Source organism: Mastomys coucha, unplaced genomic scaffold (assembly GCF_008632895.1).
Source record: "Mastomys coucha isolate ucsf_1 unplaced genomic scaffold, UCSF_Mcou_1 pScaffold6, whole genome shotgun sequence".
NCBI lineage: Eukaryota > Metazoa > Chordata > Mammalia > Rodentia > Muridae > Mastomys > Mastomys coucha.
In genome coordinates, this window is record NW_022196912.1 from 98,271,058 (window position 1) to 98,294,903 (window position 23,846).

The 23,846-nt window shown below is 46.4% G+C and overlaps 1 protein-coding gene across 4 annotated transcripts in view; it reads right to left on the reverse strand.

The window, feature by feature from the left end:
* Window positions 1–23,846, reverse strand: part of Dpf3 (double PHD fingers 3) — a 285,974-nt gene that overhangs the window by 65,035 nt on the left and 197,093 nt on the right. For 3 of the 4 annotated variants that reach the window (XM_031357677.1, XM_031357681.1, XM_031357678.1), the window contains exons 7-8: window positions 22,470–22,607; window positions 3,392–3,520 (exon numbers count right to left, since the gene is read on the reverse strand). In XM_031357677.1, the coding sequence (XP_031213537.1) occupies window positions 3,392–3,520; window positions 22,470–22,607 (267 nt within the window). Of the gene's footprint in view, window positions 1–342; window positions 649–3,391; window positions 3,521–22,469; window positions 22,608–23,846 lie in introns of those variants that run through there. The other variant, XM_031357679.1, reaches the window with a different exon arrangement.

The window sequence follows — 23,846 nt, forward strand, 5'->3', positions numbered from 1 at the left end:
TCCCTTCATGAGTCTAATATTAGTTATTTATAAATAAATATTGTTAACGTTATTTGTTCTTTGTTTTCAAACCTCGTGTTTCTCTTCTCTTGAAAACAGGAAATCAACTCTGCTCACATCAAAAAGATGCCCTCCCCCCTCCCCCATAAAAGAAAATCCACTTAATTCCTCCTACTTCTAGGGATAAGAGCCCACCATGATGCCATCGCTTCCCAGAGAATTCTCATCCTGCTCTTCCCTGGTTCTCAGTAGTTTGTGCTTCTGTTGTACCCAAAATAGAAGGATGCTAGGAGGGGGAGGGACACGTGGGAGGCAGAAGGAAAAGGCAAGGATAAAGGGAAATGCCCAAGTTGTCTTTCATTTAAAAATATATATCAGAACTAGAACAATGACCAGAGGCGGGGGGGAGGGGCGGCTAATTGGCCAGACAGTCTGTCCCATGCGCTCAGCAGCTGCCCTTTTTATCTGCTGTGGGTGAACCCCGGCCACTGCGGCGTCCTCGACAGGAGCGAGGCTCTTCCAAATCGTCCTCATCAAAGCCGTAGAAAGTTGAGGTGTCACTTTCTGATGTGGAACCGAATAAGTCCTCCGTGGTACGTGCTGCAGCCGCTGCCTCCTTCTCCTTCCTGCCTTCTCCTCCCAAATGAGCTGACATGTATGATGAATATATCAGCACATGGGTTAAGCAACAGACAGCATCATTAATATTCTCATTATGTCACTACAGTGTTATTCCTAACAGCAAGATAATAAGCCAGCATTAGACCAAAAGGGACTAACCGGGCACATCACCTGATGACAGGGATTTAGGACAAAGCACACATTTCCAGGAAGATTCCACTTCCCAGAAAAGGTCTCATCCCGACCATGATACATGTATCCAGATACACGCAGGGTATCTCCTTAGGTCTGCTCGTACAGAGGCACACGCTCACTCGGCCCTGCCCCACACAATGCTTTCGCTTGGCGGTTTTAAAGCCTTGCTGGCATTTCTTTGTAGTTTCGGTTGGCGTTTCTTTGAACAATGTTCGTCCGTCACTTTGACAGTCAGCTTTACCAAGGTATTACTGTCAGATAACCCATTCAAAGTGGTTAAGCCCCCGTCCATTTTATTTTTATTTGTACCCACATCTAATCCCATTCTTTGACAGCTCTTTCCATTGCCCCCTGACGCCGTGGAGTTCACTTGTACCAAAAGCAGAGAGCGGCTGGATAGCCTGGTAGTAGTTCAGAACTTCCTGCTTTCTTTAACTCTGGAGGAAATGGTTGCAATCTCAAACACCATGGCCACTCAACATGTCCATGTCTTAGCTACTCTAGAGGGTTCACCCTGTCCACTTGAACTCAAGACACACTGAAAGGTGACAATGGGCTTTAAAAGCCTTAATGAAATACATGTCCTGACTCCTATCAAACTCAGGCTTAAATTCTTTTCATACGTTATTGGAACCCAATACCATAGTGATGGTCCCTTCCATGCAAGGGTCAGACAAGACACTTTCTCCCAGGACACAGAGGCAATGGGTAAGATGAGCAGAAGTCTACTCTTTCAATCCATACGATTCTCTGGAAGGACCTTGGGAAGGCCCCAGACATATATTCACCCATCTGCCTTGGCAGCCCACCCCATGGGCTAAGGCTGCCTGTGTTTACTGTTTTAATTATTCCAGAACCCTAGAGTCAGGTGTTGGATTATGACCCTACAAATTATTTCCCAGCGGTTACAGTGAGAATATCTACAGCACTGTAAAATGACACATGAAGCGCAGAGCAGACAGAACCAGGGAAAGGAATGCTAAGCAAAGGTTGTAAGAAGAGAGGCTTCTATAGAAAGAAAAATAAATAAATAACATCCTACTCCTGGTGTCTGTGGATCAGGAAAAATACCTCATCTTTTTTGGAAAGAAAAGGGGGAAATGCCAGCAGCTTACAATGAGAACCCTAAAGCTGCCTTCTAACCCACCAAGGCCTACAGCAACCCACAAGACCCTGCTTGGTGTACCACTCCACCAAGTGGCCTTGCTTCTGATAAAATTGATGTGGTTTGGTTGCCTGATCTTAACAATAAATAAAAAGTACCGGGTGCAAGTTCATTTGTTTAATTTTCTTTATAAGAATCTAAAAACCGGAGCCATCTACCACAGGGTTATATCTTCCAAGTAAAAGGTCAATGTTACAAATCACGCTTGGACCATAAATGAATTGTCAGAATTGCACAAAAGGAACTCCCAGGCAGGGTCCTTGAGAATTCAATGTAAAGGATCTTACGCAGTCGACACTAAGTCCATTTCCAGTTGTTGCCTTACCACTCGAGGCTATCTAGAGCCCTAAACAACCTTAGCTTCAAAACACATAAGAGCTAAAGGGAAGACTTAAGGACACACCAGGCAGAACTGAGTCACTGCAAAACACTAAAATGAGGTCACCTCAGTCCTTCCCTTGGGACTGGGGCTGAAAATAACACTGGATCAAAAGGTTTAAGATGAGATGACCTCCCAAGCTAGCCCCAACCATCCAACCTAAGTGTCTACAGCAAGCAGCTGGTGAAACAGAAGATCGTATCTGCAATAAACCTTGCGTTTCGTTCTAATTACGATGTAGAAAAAAATTGGGGGTGTGGGAGGAAGGGTGTTGACGTACCAACTGACCATGATCAGGCAAAAATAATGATTTACCTACAACTGAAATTCAATCCACAGGCAAGACTCTAACTCATTCTAAGAATGGAGGGACGAGACGTCTCCTTTTGATACTCTAGGCTTTGGATAGATTGAAGATGAAAAGAGTAGGCAAGGTCAACTGCAGGCTGCTCCCAAGGATACCTGCCCTCACGACTCCTTGATGTGAATGTAGCTCTGTACTGTCCTACGTGGGAATATGGCGTGAGCGGCCAATGGTGGTGGCAAGGTTGTGCTGGAAGACAGGAGCCCCCACGGCGCTCAGGATGTGGCTGCTTCTGTGACTCCTCTGTTTCCATACTTTGGGGTTGTTCCAGGTATTTCCACAGAACAAACACCTTTTTTTTTTTTTTTTTTTTTTTTTTTTTTTTTTTTTGAAGCATGGTCATCATCTAGTACAAGATAGCATGTTGCCTGGGGTCTCCACGTATGTCGGTTCTACCTTACTTTGGACCACAAGTGCACATACAATGTTATGTCCATCTCATGGAAAAGCCAGACCTCCCCCCTTTCCTTCCCCCTGGGACCCAGAGAATGGTTTTCGGTCCTTAAGACCCAAAGAAGAAAACCAGGAAAATAAACCTTTCCTGTTGAAGTCATTGTCATTATCACTTTTCTGGTATCCTCCCCCCAACCCCCAACCACTGAGAGATGACAAGCAATCCAGGGAGAAGAGGTCCATAGCACACCATGCAGGAAGGGGCCACACTCACCAGAGCGTCCACAGTCAGCACAGGACACCAGTTCTTCAGGCCTTCCACTCTTCTTGTTCATGTTGGAGCCCCCCAAGCAGAAGTCACAGTAGTTATTAGGAATGACTGTCCCATCTGGTCCTTTCTGGGCTGTGGAAACATTGAGAAATAATTCCAATTTTAGACTGAGGTGCTACCTGCTCTCCTACTTGAGCATAGCAGAGTCTCTTCCAGGAAGAACAGAAAGCTGAGAAAGGAAAAGTTTGTTACAACCTTTGGCTAGACTACTGATTGGTGATATCAGCGACATTGGGCTACGATTTAATATTTGCTTTTGCTTCACTGATCCTTTTGGTCTAATGGTACTCGTCCTACAAGTCCTTCAGAATCTCATCTTTAAAAGTTTTCCCAGTTCAATGTTTTTATAGACACATCCTTGCCTCTCTGATTCCATCTCTCAATAAACTACTCAGAAATGGTATGAATTATTACTTATTAGTCAGGTAAACCTCTGTTAATCCTGTACAGACTCCAAAATGTCAGATGGAAATTGTGAACTGGGACCAGAGGGAGAGAACAGTCAACACTCAGGCCTAGCCTTTGTGAAAGATGTGTTAATTCAGTATCTGTGGCTAGTCACTCCTAGGCAGCATGCTGGAGACCCAGAGTATACACAAGTGTCTGTTCTCACCCTCAACTCTCAGAAGTACAGACTCATCAGTCAATGGAAAACAACTAGGATAAGTTCATCTGAGGACCCCAAATGCCCAGAATTTGAACTGGTCACAGGCTGACTAGGCACTAGGTTCAGTCTCACATCAGAGATGGATGCAGTGGTGAGTGAATGAGCATAAGATCGTCACAAGTAACTGAACACAATAACTCCATAACCTACCCCTGCTGAACATCAAAACAAAGGCAGTGAAATGTCTCCAGGTGTGACCTTGAATAGAGAGCCCTGTGATAGCACACATGCCTTTCAGGAGCAAAGTTATTCCCAGTTACTAGGGGCTGGTTGAAAAGCCTAGGACAAATTCCTCACATGGGAGAATGCTTCCATATTCTTATTCCCCTCTTTCTGATGCACACACTTCTCAGTGATAGTCACACCCCCTGATCGCTACTAAGAAGAAAAGTCTCTGTTGGTGTTAACCACGGAGGTCTCCTCCTCCTTAGCATCCTCAGTGTCTGCTGCTATCTTTCATTATTCACTGGCTAATGCTGATAATCAGGGTCCCAAAGGGTATGAATCTGTGAAGAGGAAGCAGATATGTGAGCAGAAATAGTAGCCAGACAGTAAGTGATAAACAGATTCGCCCCCTTTAATAGGATTCCCTCTGGCTTTCACTTCCTTCATGCCTTTGCTTTGCCTCCAGGAATAGAAAACTTACCTGGGGAAGGCGGAAGACAAATGCTAGTGGAATTACATTACAGAGGGTTAATCCATTTATCAGTTGATATTTGAATTGTTTAATCAGTTTCTAAGTCATTGATTTCCATCTTCAAAGAGGCAGACAATCCTCTGCTTGGGGAGGCAGAGGAATGGGCCACCCTTTGTGGTCTTTTTGAGGATGGGCTTTCCTTCCATAGTCAACTGCATCTCAAAGGTATCCGCACAGCTAGCAGAGTGGCTTTATGGATGCTCACCCAAGGCCTGGGCATTTGCCTTGAAGTATGCTTTGCCCAAGTGCTCTCTGCCCTCTCTGCCTTTCTCTTCAACTGCCCTCTTCTCCAATTTCAATACTTTCTAGAGAAAAAAAAATCTAAGTATGTTTAAGCAAATAAGCTTCCCCTTTGAGAGATACACTGAAGTCTATTAAGTAGTAAAAATAAGTAAGAGGTGGATAATATTAAGGTGACATGTCAAGTTTCACAACCGAGTGAACCAGATACAAAGTGTGCAGTGATAATTACATCTGAGTAACTGCTCACATGCAAGAAAAAAAAAATCCCATATACACTATGCCAAAAAAGTCCCCAGGTCCCAGGCTTTCTCCTATACATACACAGACTACCTGTAATATCAGATTTCTTCCCTGTTCTCAACATACTTCCACCACCAAAAAAAAAAAAAAAAAAATCTAAATGCCTTCAATCCACTGTATCCCCTGATGATATATAAAGAGGGAAAAACACAGAGACTAATAACTTCCAGACTATTCTTTACAGTAGTCACAAAAGGGAGCATGGGTAGAATAATCTGTTGAATTGAGAACTCCAAGTCAGAGCTGGTGATACAGGCCTGTCATCCCAATAAACTTGGGAGATGGGGACTGAAGAGTCACAAGTTCAAGGCTTGCCAAGGGGAGTCAAAAGCCAGCCTGGGCAACTCATGGTACCCTCTCTCAAAATTTAAGATAAAATAATCGTAAGAGGGCTAGGTATATAACTCATTAGTAGGATGCTTGTCTGGCACGCATGGGATCCTGGTTTTGAAGAGGGTCCTGCGGGCATGGGGTCACAGCAGCACCCCTGTGTATATCAAAAGATAAAATGTCGTGTATAAGGGAGTGAGGAAGATAGACCTTGGTATGTACAATTGTGATAAGAGGAGGTGAGGGATGCAGTGTTGCTTTAGCAACGGTCCAGCTTTGAAAGTGACCTTGATGGAGGGGTGTAGCTCAGCGCTAGAGCACCATGAGGCAGGGGAGGGGAGAGGGGGCAGTAATAGCTATGTTTTAACTTTGGTTGAGGTCTCTCTTCTTGCTGTAATAGGCTGCATCCTTCCAGCCCAGAAAAATGACAAAGTACGGGCTAATAGCATGCACATTGGTTCTCTTTATGCTTTTTGATATTCAGGATTGGTTGGGGAGCACGGTGTGTCCGTGGATCCTCCTTACTCCCCACCAGCAATGACCAATCATACTATGTTGGTATCACTGTTACATATCTTGGAAAAACGTGAACAGCTGCTTCATCCAGTCACACATAATGATCCATTCCTTCAGATAGATTCACTGCCGGGCCACCTGCAGTACTGGTTTGTGGACTGGAAATGGTGACCAATGTTTTGTGGGATGGATGGCTTTTAAATGGTGACAAAAGTATAAGCAGGTATCGTATGATGCACCTGGGACCATCCTCCTGTGCACCGAGCATGGCACCAGCTTTCCCGGTGGCCGAGCAATCTCTCATTGCTTTTGGTTTATTTCTTAACTCCTCAGAGAGACAGTCCATGTCCAAAAAGATGGGCTCACAAACAGCTCCCATGGTAAGCAAGAGTGGGTAGCTGGAGGTCCTGAATTGCTGGAAAACTAATATACACAACTACTCTGGTTTGGTACAAAACAGTGTGTGTCAAAAGGTTTGGATTCCAAGGCAGCAGTTTTCCAAGGTAGAACTTTAAGGGGAATGACTGGACCATACAGGTTCTAACCTAATCAATGATCTGATCCAATGACATGTTCAAAATCCAAATAGGTTTCTGGGAGGTCATGGAACTGTGAAGGTGGAGCCTTAATGGAGAAAACGGGTCTGTCCCTGAGGGTGTCAAGGCCCTGGCACCTTCCTGTTAGGCTCCTCTGCTTCCCGATCATCTGAAGTAGGGAGCTCTGCTCCACTATGTCTTCTCTGCCATGAGGCCCTGCCTCATCATAACCCCTAGCTGCTTTTGATCAAAACCTCTGAAATTTTGAACCAAAATAAATCTTTCCTCCTTTGGATCATTTCTCTGAGGTATTTACCAGAGCAATGAAAGCCTGGCTCGCACAACCATTCCAAAAGGCATAAAAACAGAACTCACTACCTCTTCAGAGTGATACCAGGTCACATTTAGCCACTTAGCCTCCCTGTGACTCAGTGGCTGGCTAAGAAGGAAGAGAAGCAGATATCGACTGCACAGCTATGCAGAGGCTAGACCTATCTGCTAGATGCCAGGTGAATATTATTGCACTGGTTCCTACAGCATCTATGTGAAGTAGGAGTTGTTTGAAAGATGAGGTAACCAAAGTGCAAAAAGATTAAGGTCTCAGTTATAAAAGAGAAGATGGGTTTCATCCCCAGGTGCCTATATGCCCAGAAATTCACATTTCTCAGCCTCCTAGAAAGTCTGGAAGCAAACACTTTCTGGCTATACTGTGTACACCAAGCATTTCATAAATCTCTTTTGAGTCTATTTGAGTCACTCAATATATTAATTATAAAGCTCGAGATGATAAAAATTATTCCAATTGGCCTGATAAAAGCAGAGACTCCTTTTGAACTTTAATGTAATCTGTCCCGGGTGACTCTCTGAAGACTCTTCCCTGGAGAACTCCAGAGACTCGTGGTGAAGAGCATTAAGTCATAGCTCACACTATGGCTGCAGTGGCCTATAGCCTGACCTAGCCACAGGCAATTTCCGGGCACCATACATGAGATTGCTATTAAAGGATTTTTACTATAAATAAGGGGCTTGCCCAGACCTTGCAAGTAGGTTTTAAATAGAGTTTCTACTTCTGCATATGGGAAATTGAGTCTCACTTTGTAGACTAAGACAGTGGGGAGGACAAAGACCCTGGTGATGTCTTGATGGCAGTGTCCACAAGGATGGATTTGCTTTACTGTTGATTGATGTTCATGACTGAGATTATAGAAGAGAAACAGGGAGGCTGCCGAGAAAAGAAAGTGAGCCTTGAGAGTTCTGGAATTTACCTGGGAGAGACAACTCTCAAGAAAATCTCAAAGGAAAAGAAAACAAATAGAGATCAGGAACAAAGCTCATGAATAGATGCAGGGAGAGAACAGAAGTGAGAGTGGGTGCTCAAAAAACTCAAAGCAAAACAAAGGAAAAGAAACAAGTGTCTATCTGACATGTCCAGCATATGCTACTGGTTCTTATGAACCAGTGGGAAGTACGGATTGAAAGATGGGGTGGACCAAAGTTCCAAGGGTCTAGCCACCACACTCAGAGAAGTGAGAGCAGCCATGCGAGGGGACATTAGTATGCTACAGGACCTAATGGTTAAATTACGTTTCCTATCTATGGAAAACAAAGCCCCAAATCCGTGACAGGGCTTCTTTCCCTCCTGTTGATGTCACCCCTGCTGCAATGTTACCTGTCACTCATGAACACAATGACTGGTGGGACAATCAGGCTACCAGCAGTCACCTCTCTCCTGGAGAGATTAGAACCATATCCCAGGTGTCCTGGGAAAAAAGGAAGCAGGCCAGAAGTTGATGCTTCTTCCTGGCACATGCACAAAGGCATGGCTTCCCATACTGGAGCAGATGCTCAGGCTGCCTGCCAGGACCTGCTGGGCGCAAGCATGAGGACATGCTCAGTGTCCACTAAGCTCACAAGCTCCAGCCCCCATCCTGCAGCTGTTTGTCCAGAGCCAGCTTGGATGGGGTGTATAGCACCTGCAAAAAATGGGGAGCCATAAGCAGAGCCCTCCAGGAAAACATGTGCCTCTCCTAACCCCTATTGCTTGTTCCCCCACTACCCTCCATGGCTGACAGTTCCTGTGTCCCTCTACAGGTCTGACATGTTTCCATGGCAACCGGAATCCTGGGCTCCAGCAGCCTCTGCTCTTGCCACCTGTTATTACTCCATCTCTCAAGTGTAAAGCATGTTAGCCTGGTACCACTTGGCTGTGCGGCGCATCTTTAGAAGATAGAGTAAAGAAAAGGGGAGTGGGACAGAGGACGTGCAGAAAGGCTGCCTTGGGCTGGCCATGGTAGACACAGTGGACAAGACAGGCCGGAGGAAGCAGCTTTGGAGACAGGGAGGGTGAGGAGGGAAGGCATAAGCCAATGTGCCTTCCCTTCAGAATCAGTGAGCAGGCCTCAGCTGGAGGCCACTGCCACATCCACTACCTTCTCCCAGCCTTTAATGAGGGCTGCGGGAGGGGCAGAGAAGCAAGCAGCAGACAGGGAAGGGAAGGAAGCTGGGCAGAGACAGAAGCAGCCCGGTGTGGAACAGAGCCAGGAGAGGGTTAAAAGTGGTGTGATCAAGACTGTGAGGAAGGCTGGACCAGAGGGCAAGCTGAGCATCAAAGCCTCGATAAATGGCCTTAATTCTCATGCTTGCGCTCACCCGACTCCTTACGTGTTTACTCATATAAATTATCCCCAAGGCCTGCCACCTTTCTCACTGCGTCCCTAGAATTGATGAAAAAATAAATCCCACAGATCCAAGGAATAAAAGTGTTGGGATTTCATTCAGGCTGGTCCGTGGCCACCTCACAGCAATCAGGCCCTGCTTCTGGGATCCAGGAAGAAGGTAAACAATGCCTTTCACCCTGTATGCATGGAGACGAGATCCAGGAGCTCCTCTGGGACATGGACACCAAGGTCTGCTCACCACAGGACTGTTGGGCCATCAAGAGTCCTCTTCCCCTGCCTCTTGGCCATCAACCACTGAGAACAACAGCGTGAGGGGAAGGGAAGGCTGGGGATGGGATGCCAGTGTAGAACAATCATAGTACTGAGATCAGTCTGTATGGAGAAGGGAAGGACTGGGGCTGATTTAATAAGTCTTCAAGTTTATGGATGAGCCTGATAAATCACCACGCTCTGGATCGTCAAGGACAACAAGAGACAAAGTGTACTGCAAGGCAGCCCACGCCACAGGGAAGCTGGACACAAGGTGCTGAGGAGTTAAAGGCAGAGTTGGAAGGATGGCATCTCTCAGGCAGCCTCAGCACACAGAGGAAAGTCCCTAGGAACCACTGCACACACCTGTCTAGCACTGCAAGCAACGTGTTAGTTAGAGGACTATTTAATGTCCTTTTATGTCTATTGCCCGAGGATTAGAATTGTGTAGAAGAAAAGGCAGGAGGGAGAATTTATCCCAACCCAAAGGGATGCTGGCTTTCATTCTTTCATGTTTGTGTCTCTCTCCCAATTAGCCAGGAGCTCCCTGAGGGCAGGAGCACCGTCTTTCTTCTCTGTGTTCCTAGCACCTGGCACATAAGATTGTCACTGGGCTGATAATAAACAGTGAAAGCATACGCACATATTCACAGAAGTCTTTTCATGGAGGAGATGGGCCAGGCCAGGGTGATCTCCCCACCATTGCCACCTCTGAACTCAGTCTGCAAAAGAACTCATATTGTCTGTGTCCAAATGACTAAAAATAGAGTATTTAAAGGAAAAGAAAAAGGCTGAGCCTCATGCTTCAGACCTAGGCATTAGGAAAAGACCAAGAGACTAGGAGACCGATAGGCAGCAACACCTGAGCATGGTGATACAACCAAACAAGATGATACACCCAGAGGGCAGGGAAGGAGGCGGGTGATGGGAGCCAGATGGGTTTGCTGCATATGACAGAGTACTGAGGGAAATTGGGACAGGGGAAACACCTCAGTCAATGAGCATGAGGACCTGACTTACGACTTCCAGAACCCACGTCAAAAACTTAGATGTGGCGATGCATATTTGTAATCCCAGCACTGGGGAGACAAACACAGGTAGATCTGTGGGGCTCGTTGGACAGCCAGACCAGCCTAATCCAAGAGTTCCAGGACAGTGAGAGATCTGACATCAAAACACAAAGAGGAGGGCTAGGGAGATGGCATAGTGGGTAAAACAGCTATGTACAAGCGTGGGGAGGCCAGCACTCACGGGGAAAGCTGAGCACAGTGTGCACCTGTGATCCTGATGCTGAGAGGCAGAGACAGGAGGATCCCAGGTCTCACTGCTGGTTACTTTAGGCCTGTAGTAGCATAATTCATTATGGCTGGGACAGGGGGATATGACGGAGGAGACCTATTCAACCCGTGGCAGCCAGGAAGCAAAGTGAGACAGGAAGTAGCAAGGGTCACAATATCCCTTTTAAAGGTACCCCCCCATGACCTCCCTTCCTCCCACTATGTCTACCCTCCTCTAAAGATTTGATCATTCCTCAAGAGCCCTGTGGGCGGAGGACTAGGCCTTCAACACATGGGTCTTGAAGGAACACTTCAGATCTAAAATAGCACACAGAGCTCTCGTGGGACATGTTGCAGCTCTACCGCCTTATGCCACACACATTTTCTGCTGACACGGTGCTTTCTAGTGCCTTAGCTCACTATGTCTACATCATAGCTATAAGGCAACATTCCCGATGTTAGAATTTTACATAGATAATGCCCGAGGTACAAGCAGGTAAAGCCACTGTCCAAGGCAAAGTTAATGACCATCTTGGCTCTGAACCTAGGCAGTGTAATCCTTGGCTTGCCCACCAAATACACCTTCCCACAACATACAACCATGCCTCCAGGAAACCCAAGTCCAAAAGTCTAGCATTATATAGATGTATATATAGCCAAGACCTATGTATAGTACATGATTTTATAAAGCAGGGTTTCTCAAATTCTGTAATGAAAGTCACCTGGGGAGGTTAACAAAGGGCTCAGTAGTTAAAGGTATCTACCACCAAATCTGAAACCTGAGTTTGAACTCTAGGACCCATATGATGGATAAAGAGACCCTCACACACACACACACACACACACACACACACACACACACACACATACAAATTATCCTATGACCTCCACATATGTGTGCTTCAGCATGCACCACTCCCATGTACAAAGAAAGTAAAATTATAAAGTAAGTGAAAATCACTTTGGGAGTCCATTAAAATTCAAATTGGAATTCAAAGAGCTAGGGAAGGGCCTGAAAACTCATCTCTTATGAGCTCCCCAGTAAGAGGGCTGGTAAGATGGCCAGCCTTCAAGGTTGGCCTTTGACCAGGAGTTTCCTGAGGTTTATTGGCTGAGCCAGGTCACCATGGTCCCAGGTGGTGCTGATATCTCTTACCATACTCTAAGAAGCCAGAGTGAGGGCCTTGTACAAGAAGTTCAGACTGTGCACACATGTGAGCACAGTATGCTATGATCTGCTTTGGCCCTTTACAAGAACATTCTGGGGAACGCTGGAGAGGTGGCTCTGTGGTTAAGAGCACTAGCAGTTCTTTTGGAGGACCTGGGTTCAATTCCCAGCACCCACATGGCACCTCAAAATTATTCCAGGGAATCCAACACCCTCACACAGACACACGTGCAGGCAAAACACCAATGCACATAGAAATATAATAAATAAAAATGAAAAAAGAAATCTGGCAGCTCTGTGGAGAATAGGCTATACAAGGCAAGAAGTGGGCTGGAGGACAGAGGAGTAGAGCATTGTAGTGACACATGCAGAAGCCAGGGGTGGCCAGGAGATGGAGAGGAGGAGATGGGCATCTGATATGGGGGTTGATAAAAATAATAACCAAAGATGCAATCTAAAATTTCCATCATTGGCATAAAGCATTATTTTTTTTAAAAAAATAAGTTAAAAGGGGGGCTTAAAAAGGGTGAGAGAATGGTTCAGGAAAATTACTAACTAGTGTGATATTGGAATTTTTTTTTTTTAACTAAACTAATACCTGTTGTAGTTGCTATTCCTGGCTGTCAACTTGACTAACTGGAATGAACTACAATCCAGAATTGGAGGGCTCATCTGTGATCCAATCTAGAGGCTGAGATACAAGTTTCTGACCTGGATCTTGGCATGGAGATCTTGAGGCATAGTGGCTATGAATCCCAGAAGATTAAGACAGGGAGATCTCTGAGTTCAAGGTCATCTGGGATTAAAGGCATGGTGGCACACACCTTTAATCTGAGCCACACCTTCTGCTAGAGACCTACATAAGAACATTGGAAGAAGGAAGATTTACTCTCTCTTCTTCTCCTGCTTGCCTTGTGGGACTGAGCAACTGCTAGATCCTTGGACTTCCATTCACAGCTGCTGCTGACCATTGTTGGGAGTTGGACTACAGACTGTAAGTCATCAACAAATTCCTTTACTATATAGAGACTACCCATAAGTTCTGTGACTCTAGAAAACCCTGACTAATACACTTGCTTATAGACTACAGACTCACTGAGACTTTGTAAGGTGAAGTGTGAGGTCCATAAGACCACCACAAATAGCAACAAGTCATCAAAGAGCTTTAGGAACTAGAAGTGTCTGGTGTGAATCCAGGTGTGTCCCCACGTTCTCCAGAGCTTATGGTGAAGCCCTATGCCCAGTGTGACATCATTTGGAACCAGAGTCTTTAGAAGGTAAATAGGTTTGATGAGGTTGTGAAGATAGGTCCATCACAATGGGACTGTGGATAAGAGACCAGAGAGTTGTCTTTCTCTCTTTCTGTACACATAGAGGAGAAGTTGTGTGAGAACAACAAGAGGGTGACTGATCTATGCCTAGGATGACATCCTAACAGGATGCCACCAACTCTGCTGTCATCTCCATCTTGGACTTCTATCTCTAGCATGATGAGAAGTCAACTCTGTTGTGTAAGCCATTCAGCCTAGAATTCTGTTTTGGCAGTCTTTGATGGTTGGTTAATCTTGGTTATCAGTTTGACACACTTGAAAAGAGGAACCCTTAGTTGAGGATTTGCCTCTGTGAGATTGACCTGTGAGCATACCTACCTGTAAGGCATTTTCTTGACTGGTAATTCATATAGAAGAGCCCAGTCCACTGTGGGTAGTATCATCCCTAGGCAGGAATGTATGGATTGCACAAGAAAGATAGCCAAGCAAATCAGAAGGTACTAGCCAGTAAGCAGCATTCCTCCATAGTCTCTGTTTCAAGTGTTTCCTTGAGTTTCTGCCTTGGCATCATCCTCGAGGATGGTCTTGAACTTGCAAACTAAAATAAACCCTTTCTTCTCCAAGTTGGTTTTAGCCAGTATTTCTTTCACCACATCAACAGAAAGCAAACTGTACTGGCTAGTTTTTGTGTCTAATTGACACAAGTTACAGTCATTTTGGAAGAGGGAATCTAAATTGAGAAAAAGGCTTCCACCAAATTGGCCTGTGGGTAAGCCTTTGGTGCATTTTCTTAATTGCTGACTGATCTGGGAAGGCCTAGATCACTGTGGGCAGTGCCACCCCTGGGCTGTTGGTCCTGGGCATTATAAGAAAGAAGGATGAGCAAGCCAAAAGGAACAAGCCATTCCTTCATGGCCCCTGCTTCAGTTCCTGCCTTCGGGCTCCTGCCCTGCCTGAGTTCTTGCAGTGGTTTCCCTCATCAATGGACTGTTAACTAAAACTGTAAGGTTAAATAAGCCATCTCCTCCCTAAATTCTTTTTGGCCTGGTGTTTTATCACTACAATAGGAACCTAACTAAGACACAAACTAATAGGCAGCCTAAGCTAACAAAGACATGGTCTGTCAATACATTTGTCTCTCCTGAAAAACCAGTGTAATAAGATGCAGTTGGCAGTGAGCTAATAGGTTAAGAGGGACATTGTCAGTAGCTGCATAAGAAAGACCCAGGAGCTCAGGCCTGGGATCCATCTCTTGGGATTCCATCGTCCTGACAGAGCTGAATGGTATCTAAGCCCAGCTCAGCTTTCAACTTGCTGACTACATTGAGACAAGTTACTCAGACCTTTCTGAGCCTCCATTTTCTCCCCTGTAAAATGAGAATTCTCACACATGCCACTTGGACTTGTGAGCATTACATGAGATGATGTGTGAAAACTGCCAGACACCTAATAGATTTTCCATCATTTCCTTCCCTCTCTCCTCGCCTGCGTGCAAAACCACTTCATTTCTAGTGAAACAAGGAGGAAAATCAAAGCCCTAAATAAATAAGCTTTCCCAAGAAACATAAATAAACTCACAAAGCCACATTCATGCCATATCCACGGGAATGTCCCCTGGTCCTCATGTGCTTCTGGGCACCTACTTTATAGGGTGATTGTCACAGTGAATGAGCTCAGCACAGCGGTCTGAACACCTCCCCGGCAACACTCGAGATAGGCTAGAGCACGTGCTGTTGCTGTCACCAGTACTGGTCAGCCTGTAGAACTCCTCAATCCTGAGCATCCTATATAATTATGGCAGAAGTGTGTGAGAAACCAGAGAGGCTCAGACACGGAGTCAGCAATTGGATAGTCAGCCTCCGGAAAATGACTCCATGAATAGGAGAGGGTGCCCTTGGCTGGAGTCCAGGCCACTTCTTTCTCTCCCCAGGTTTCATGCATCCATCCTATTCCTGGTTACTCTAGACGTTTTCCAAGGATAATGACTATATGTTGTCCCAAAGGGAGGCCTGGTTATACATATTCCTACAACGGGGTACATATAAAGCGAGGACTTCATAGATACTTGGGTTCTGCTTGGACAAAAGAATCAGTGCCATGTCTAAGATTTAGCAAAGAATATGCAGGTCAGGTCAGGCTCTGATCATTTCCATGGATGCCAATGAGTCCTCAGGGGCAGTTAGCATCAGTGTCATACAGGCCCCTCACACTGCCTCAAATGGAATCCCTGACCCACATTAGCTGATTGTAGTCACAGACACGCTCTGCTGGTCCAAATAGGACAGGGATGGGACATGACTACTCACAGTGAGCAGAGGCTTAGTGCCAATCCCATACCCTTTTGTCTCATTGAAAAGGCACAGCAAGTCCATGAGGCCAGGGTGGGTTCTTCCCTGTTACAGATGAGATAACTAAAGGGAGGGAGATGTCGGTAGTGGGCCCACATCCACAGAGCAGTGGGGAGCCGGGTGAGTAGGTCATAGATCACACCCTGGACACTTCTGAAGCATCACTATCCACTCAGCCACACGACTGAAAAATTTCTTCATCCAGGTACCTACATCTCCACAGGCCAAGAAACCCCTCAGGCTTCTTGCTTTGTGGCCTGCAAACCATTTAGATCATAACTCATTGGAAGAACGTCTGTTGCTGGTTTTCTTTTCTTTTCTTTTTTTGTTTTTGTTTTTGTTTGTTTGTTTTTGTTTTTGTTTTGTTTTGTTTTGTTTTGTTTTTTTGAGACAGGGTTTCTCTGTGTAGCCCTGGCTGTCCTGGAACTCACTCTGTAGACCTAGTTGGCCTTGAACTCAGAAATCTGCCTGCCTCTGCCTCCCAAGTGTTGGGATTAAAGGCATGCCACCATACCCGGCTGTTGCTGGTTTTCAGATTTGCTGTTTGGGAAAGCAGGAGACTGAGAAGTGGATGGCCTCCTCGGAAAGGGCTGTGCATCTGGCTCTGTCTTGTCGCCCCTGCAGCCAAGGCTTACATACTAGTACCACGCTCACTAAGTAGTGGGCCAAGTGAGTTTTTCTAGCTTTTCACACACCTTTCAGAGATACCCAAGATTTCCAAGCACACTTCTAAGATGTTCTTCACCTCCCAAAGTCTGTGCTAGCTGCCCCTGGGCCTACAACAGAGGACAAGCGTGCCGGAAGACAAACATCTGCTAGACTTTTCCCAGCGGTGTGGCAATGACATCATGCACTTGCTCTTAGATAATTTGCACATTATCAGACTAATTTCCAGATTATCTAATCAGCAGACATTCCCCTTAATCAATTCCACTCTCCCCTTACAGTTCTACAAAGTATGCCCTGCCCTCAACGGCGGCACTGGCTCTGGGCATTTTCTTCTTAAGAATGACAAAAAGGGAAGCTTAACCCTGAACCAACATGTGACCACTGCACAGGAGTCTGACCTCCAGGGACCTAGGACATCCCAATCTCAATTACATGGGCCTGAAAAACAAATGAGATAAATTTTGTAGAACAGTACTTAAAAAAAAAAAAATTCCCTCTTAAGAACTCCAAGTTTAGTTTGAAAGCATATATTTATTTATGCTATTAAATAAAAAGGTTTTTTTTTTTTAAATAAGTCCTCTCTTTCCTTCAAGGAACGGCTCTGATAGTTCCCATAGAATAAAAACTCTGCATTGAAGATGCCTCCAATGTGGTGTCCTGTCTCATTCAGCCCTGAATTCAATACTGTCATGAGACCTGGCTGCTATTGACTGTATGGAATATACCATGCCATCACGGGCCTCTTTCCCTTCATTCATATGCATTCACTTTGAAACCAGGGAGGTCTACTCCCTCCTCAATACTCTTCCTTGCTTTTCAAGGCCTGAACATATCCTCCTTCGTGAACCGTTTCAAAACCTCACAGGGCAGTGGTCCTTAAGTTTTAGCATAGACCAGAATACCCTTCACGCTGGTTCCTACCCTTGGACTCTCTGCTGGTAGAGCCTGAGAATTTCCATGTCCAGTGAGTCAACAAGCAAGGCCAGTGTCCTACCAACAGCACCCCTGCCTCACGAACTGGAGTACACACAGTGACGCTGAGCCTTAGGCAAGCTCATCCTTCATTCATGACCCACTGCACACTCCCACCCGAGACTGTGAGCTCCTCAGAGATGAGGCTGACTCTTGCACACCTCTGCCTCTCAGTCTCAATCCTTAGGCAACATTCACTACATATGCGCCAAACTAGGGGATGGATAGATGCATGAGTGGGTGGGTAGGTGGACACATGAGTGGGTTGGTGGCTGCATGAGTGGGTGGGTGGACACATGAGTGGGTGGTGGATGCATGAGTGGATAGATGGGCAGATGGATGGATGGATGGATGGATGGATGGATGGATGGATGGATGGATGATTGGTGGATAGTTACATGCTACTGATGGATGAAATGAATGAATGAATGAATGAACAGCACTAATTTATTTACACTGTTTTTTTTTATGCTTAAATCCAAGACTTTGATCTCATTCCTACCCTAAAAAGTATCCTAAAAACAATGTCTATAGTAGATTCCAATTGTCCAGAGAAAGCTAAAAGGATTTTTTTTAAGACTTAAAATTGTGGGTCCGGGTTGTTGAAATTTTGAACCCTAATCCTGCTAACTAAAGTTGCTCTGAAGGAGTTACAATGGAGTGCGTCTGAGTGGTGCACTCGCAGTCCTGACTCCTCCCTTTCCATTCAGGTGTACCCATAGCTATAGGCAGAGATAAAGGTGGCAAGAAAAACTGAGGAAAAAAAAACAAACAAACCCAGCCTCATCTGGGCAGAAGGGCAGCAGTCCAAAGGAAGAAGCCCCATCAGAAATGCCATCTGTCCTCAGGACAGAGAGCCTCAAGCACAGAGCAGAGAAGGCACACCTATAGGAAAGAAACACAGACATGGACACTCGGGAGAAAACGAGAGAGTCGGGGAGGAACGAAGGCAAGACCGACCACATCCTCTGGGGTTGGCGGGGAGGCAGGAGGACAGCAGGGGTGACGGCTAACTGCTAAGCTAGCATGTCAGAGCAGCAAGGGCTGAGGAAAGGAAGGTCAGTGCTGGCTCTAGCTGGCCACTCCACCCTTTCAGTCAAGGAGTGGCAGGTATGGGGATGAGCCATGGGCTCTGCTGAGGACATAGGCGAAAGGGAGAGAGCAAGGGACAGCGGGAGTACCAAAGTTAAAAGGTCACAATGGCCTATAGCAATGGGTGGTGTGGACTCGTTGCCTGTGGCCCTGCACACTCCTGTATCTGTGGGGCTCTTTTCCGATGACACCAGCTTGGGTCACCTTGAAGCTCTACTCATGCATTGCCAGCATCCAGACCTTCTCAGAGGGAGCATCAGTCTCCAGGATTAAGCTCTTCTGCCTCCCTCCCTCCCTCAGTCTGGAAGCCTGGCTGGGGGTCTGAGCTGAGCCCTCAGAATGCTGCTGAGCTGTCACATTCAGTTCACCACACAACCCCAGTGGCATTGAGGGGCAGTATGGATGGGAGCCCACTCCAAGCCCCAAACAGTGAGAGCAGCTAATAACTGGGTATTAATGATGCCAGCAATTAGTGCTCACAGGAGAATGGTGGGAGCAAATGGAGCGCACATTCAGAGCAGCGAGCAAATCAGTGGTATGTGTGTGGCCCACAGAAGCCAGGGCGAGCAACTGCCACGGGGTTTGTTCAGAGAAACTGGGCCTAGGGGAAGATGGTATCTCTAGACACCAAGAGCTTATCTGCTGCATCCACGTCCCTGAGCATGAAATTAGGGCTGGTCATGGAGTTCTCAGGGATGAAGTTGTGAGAAAATACCACCAAAAAAAAAAAAAAAAAATCAAGTAAAACTAATGGTGTTTCTGAGGATTCTGGAACTGTCTGTGTGTGAGGAGGACTTAGATGAGCCCAGATACGGCTGTTCTTTGGCCAGTCGTACAATGCTTTGTGAGAAGCTGGTAGCTCATCAGCAAGGTGAGAAAGGAAAGCAGACAAGGATGCACTGGGGTGTGTTGCTTACCCATAAGCCCACAGATGGATAGAGGCAAGCATAGGACAAGGCTCCCTACTGGAAAACAAAAGGCACAGTCTCTTTACCAAGCAAGCCCACGGGGTTTCCCAGGGACCCCTAAGGAAGACACAGACACCCACTGATAATTTTGCATTCAAGATCCTGGTTGAAAGAACAAAGAATGTCCGTGCTGGCCACAGAAGCCTAGCCAGAGGGGACCTCAGGAACGGGAAGGGGACTGCCTCCTTCCACTTACTGTCCCTGCCAAGGCTTTGCACATGTATATACATATATGCACGTGTGTGCACAAACGCTGCTGGCTATGGGACACTACAGGAGAACTGGGGCAGATACAACACAAAGGAAAAGCTATTTGAACAGTATAAAATAGGATGCCAGCCATTGAAGAAATGCAAGAGCTAGGTAGGCTGGCACTGCAGGAGTGGGAAAGAAAGCAAAGAGACACTTTGGCGAGAAGGCCACTAATCTCTGCTTTCCAGATAACACCTAAAACCAAAGATTACTTCTGGCCTCTTCTTGGTGGAAGGTAACAGCTAACTGCTCCTCGTGACTTCCTAGACACTTAGGTCAGAGAAGGGGAAGGGGAAAGAGGGAATGGCCAGCCACCTCAGTCCACACAGGCTTTCCTCCCTGATAGAAAAGGAAAGCTCTCCCAAAGGGCAGGCAGAGAGCTGAGTGTCACAGAGACTCAGGATCTGGTGCAGAAAGAGCGGAGCATCCTCCTCCTCCAGCCCTGCTTCCCAGATTCTGCCCAGATGGCAACAGGAGGTGAGAAAACAAGGGTCTGTCACATTAAAAGCTTGAACCCTCAAAGTTGGAAACAAATTAATGTCACGGGATGTGTTTTCCCCAACTCCAAATTCCTATATTGCAGCTTAACCTCTAGTACATTGGCATTTGGTTCTAGTGGAGGTGGAGGCAGATAAAGAAAGTAATTAAAGTGCTAGAGAGGTGGCTCAGTGGTTAGGTAGTGCACTGCTCTCATTCAGAGTCCAGAGCTTACATAGGGTGACTCACAACTACCTGCAACTCCAGCTTTAGGGATCTGACGCCCTCTTCTGGTCTCCACGTGCACTCCACTCATGTGCACATATCCCCCCTCCCACACACATACATATACACACAATTCAATGTGAAAATAAATCTCCTTTTAGAAATAAACTAAGTAAAGGTAAAATGAGACCACTAGAGCTTGGGAGACAGCTCAGCTGGTAAGGTGGACATGATAACCTGAGTATAGACACCCCCCAGAACCTATGTAAAAAGATGGAAATAGCTACACACACCTATAATCCTAGAGCTCAGGAGGCAGAGACAGGTGACCTCTGGCAATCTTCACAGCCAGGGTCACCAAATCAGTGACTTTCATATTCAGTGAGAGACTCAGTCTCAAAAAGTAAAGTGAAAACCAACTGAGAATATATGCAAGTGTGACAGACATTCAGACAAACAGGCACACACAGAGAGAGAGAGAGAGAGAGAGAGAGACAGAGAGGCAGAGAGAGACAGAGACAGAGAGAGACAGAGAGACAGAGAGAGACAGAGAGACAGAGACAGAGACAGAGAGAGAGACAGACAGACAGAGAGACTATTAGGGTGAGTGCTATCCAGTCTGCCTGGTGACCTTATAAAACCCCAATACCCCAGAACATATGTGTACAGAGAGAAAGGGCAGAGATGCCAGGGGACAGCCATCTATAAGCCAAGGAGAGGAGTTCAGGAAACCAACCTTGGGTTTTCAAGCCCCCAGAACTATGAAAAACTAATTTCTCTACTTTAAGACTCCAGGCCTGAGCTATTTGGCTGTGTTAACCATAGCACACTAATGAAGAAGTCAGCACTACCAGCGAACATGGGATGTAGACTAAGAAGCACACACAAATCCAAACACAGGTCTTGGACAAGGGTGTGTCTGTGATTTCAAATACTTGGTGACAGTGCCCATCTGGTATCAGTCAGTTAAGCTGACAGACTCAACCACACGGGAGTCAACTTTAAATTTAGAGTCTGGATACTTTTAAAAGTCAGATTCTTGGTTTATTTTAAGACACACACACACACACACACACACACACACACACACACACACACCAGGGCTTAGAGAGGTGAATCAGTGGTTGAAAGCACTTAATGCTCTTCTAGAGGAACCAGGTTCAATTCCCAGTACCTACATGGTGGCTCTCAAACATCATCTGTCTCTTTAGTCTCAGGAGATCCAACACACTCTTCTGATATCAGTAGGCACTGTATATGCATGTAGTGTACACACATGCATGCAGGCAAAGTGCTCATATACATGAAATAATAAACTACATCTCAAAAAAATTAAAAAATACATACCAACAAATTGTATAAAGAAAGCAAAGCCCACACCATACATCCACAAATACCCTTCCCTCCAGTCATCACCAATAAGACCCAGATCTTGAAGCAAGCTTAACAGACTCCATGACCACATCTTGCTTTGAGGTTTCTGTCAGCCCAGCAACAATAATAGATGGTAGAGAGCCAGTCAAGTGGTACATGCTAAGCTCTGCTCTGCTTTAATGCCTACTTCATAACTAGAAATTGAGGAAGGAGAGAAAGAATAGACACACAGATCTGCGGGATCACTTTGGGTCTTCAGAGCCAAGTGTCATCCCAAGTGACATATCCATCAAGAGCTGGTATGCTCTGTACCCTAAGGAGTGACCCATATAGGAAAACCATAGCAACCCATCAACAAACATCGGTCAGTCTCAACAGCTGTGAGCGGGACCTCCTGAAGCTGAGGAAAAAGGTGGACAGGTCTAGCCTCTGACACTAGTGAGGACACTCCCCTTCTGCTGGACACTCACGAATCAGCCTGCCTCTCTCAGGAGACAAGGCTGACCACGTGCGTTCTGACCTGCTTACTCTTAGCTGGTGGCTCAGCTCAGCCGTAGGTGAGGTGGCTGGCTGAGCTTAGGAGTCCTCTCTTGTAGACCTCTGGGACCCATCATGGGTTTTTACTGCCAGATGCCAGAGTGGAGAGAAAGAGATTGTTCTCTGTGCTACCTGCTCCATCCCTCACGCCCTGACCTTACAAGCGGAAACTCACGTCTATGGTTCTCGTTTCTGTGGTTGGGTGGGGATCGGGTCTCCTGGTCTTGGGCTTCATCTCCCTCCTCGCTGGCCAGGTGAGTATGAGCGTAGTGGTAGCTGAGTCCTGGCCGGTTCTTGTAGCGCTTGCCACAGACTAGAGAAGCAAAGAGAAGACATGATGAAGGACAATGTCAGCAACTTCTTTCCTTGGTCCCTCTCTCATACTCCAGGGCAATGGTCCCCAGTTGTCTATACCAGAACCAGGCTTCCCCTGAAGACCCATACCACTGTAAACCACATGGCTAATGGACACAAAAGAGGTGTAAGAATGCAAAGACTAAGACACCACTATTTTCTGCCTGCAGAAACCCTAGGCAGGTCAGTGAACTAACTGCTCAGTGCCTCTGTTGCTTTAGAGATAAAATGGGAATGATAACAGTACTTACCTTATTGGCCATACAGCACGGAGTGCTTAGGCAAACACTGTTTGACTGGGTGTTTGCTATGGAGCTAGGGATGCTAGGCAAGTTCACTAAGCTAGGGATGCTATGGCAAGTTCACTAAGCCATACTCCCAGCCCTGCACAGGACCCTGCAAGTGGCGCTGAGCACACAGAAATGGGGATTAGCGTCATAGCTTTGAATCCAATTATCACTGGAAGCCTATCCAGTCCAACATTTCAGGTCACCAATGAGGCAAAGGAGGCCCAGTAACACACAGTGACGTGCATGGAACACACAGCAGCAGAAGAGCCACCAGAACCCAGGTCTCTTAGATTCCTCAGCAATGACCTATCTGCTGCCCTGTGGTTGAGTCTGTAGGAAGCATGAAAGTTTCCATTGGGTAAGACTCTCCATGTATCACCCCACGATTTATGCCAGGAAAATGTGCTCTACCCTCACCACGAACACAATGAGACTGAGGCATCCTGGGGGCTTGTCATGGCCAAGAGCTGGTGACCTCAATGCTCCAATTAGCCTCTGGCACCCAGGCCTCTCTCAAATGAGACAATTTGAGACAAAAGACAACTGATAATACTAAAATGGCATCTTAGAGGAAAGAAGAAAGGGGGTCACTCGGTACTCCAGCTGCTCCGGACCTAGAGAGCAAAGGCAGGCAAAGTGACCTCGGGGGCAGTCCACCAAACGCACCTCCCACACACTCAGCCCAGACCTCAGGCTTTGAGGGTGGGATTATCAAGAAGAGCTTTTGGGTCTTCAAAGTGAAACTCTGGTCCCAAATGCTCATCGAGCCAGGTGGACTTTGCTGGAGCTCTGGGAGGGTGGGGGTAGACTGGCTCTGAGGGGCTGTCTCCCAGATCACTGTCACCAGAGACCATAAATGCTTCATGAGGATCAAACCTGTGCTCACGCTCCAGTTCAGTGGCCATGGC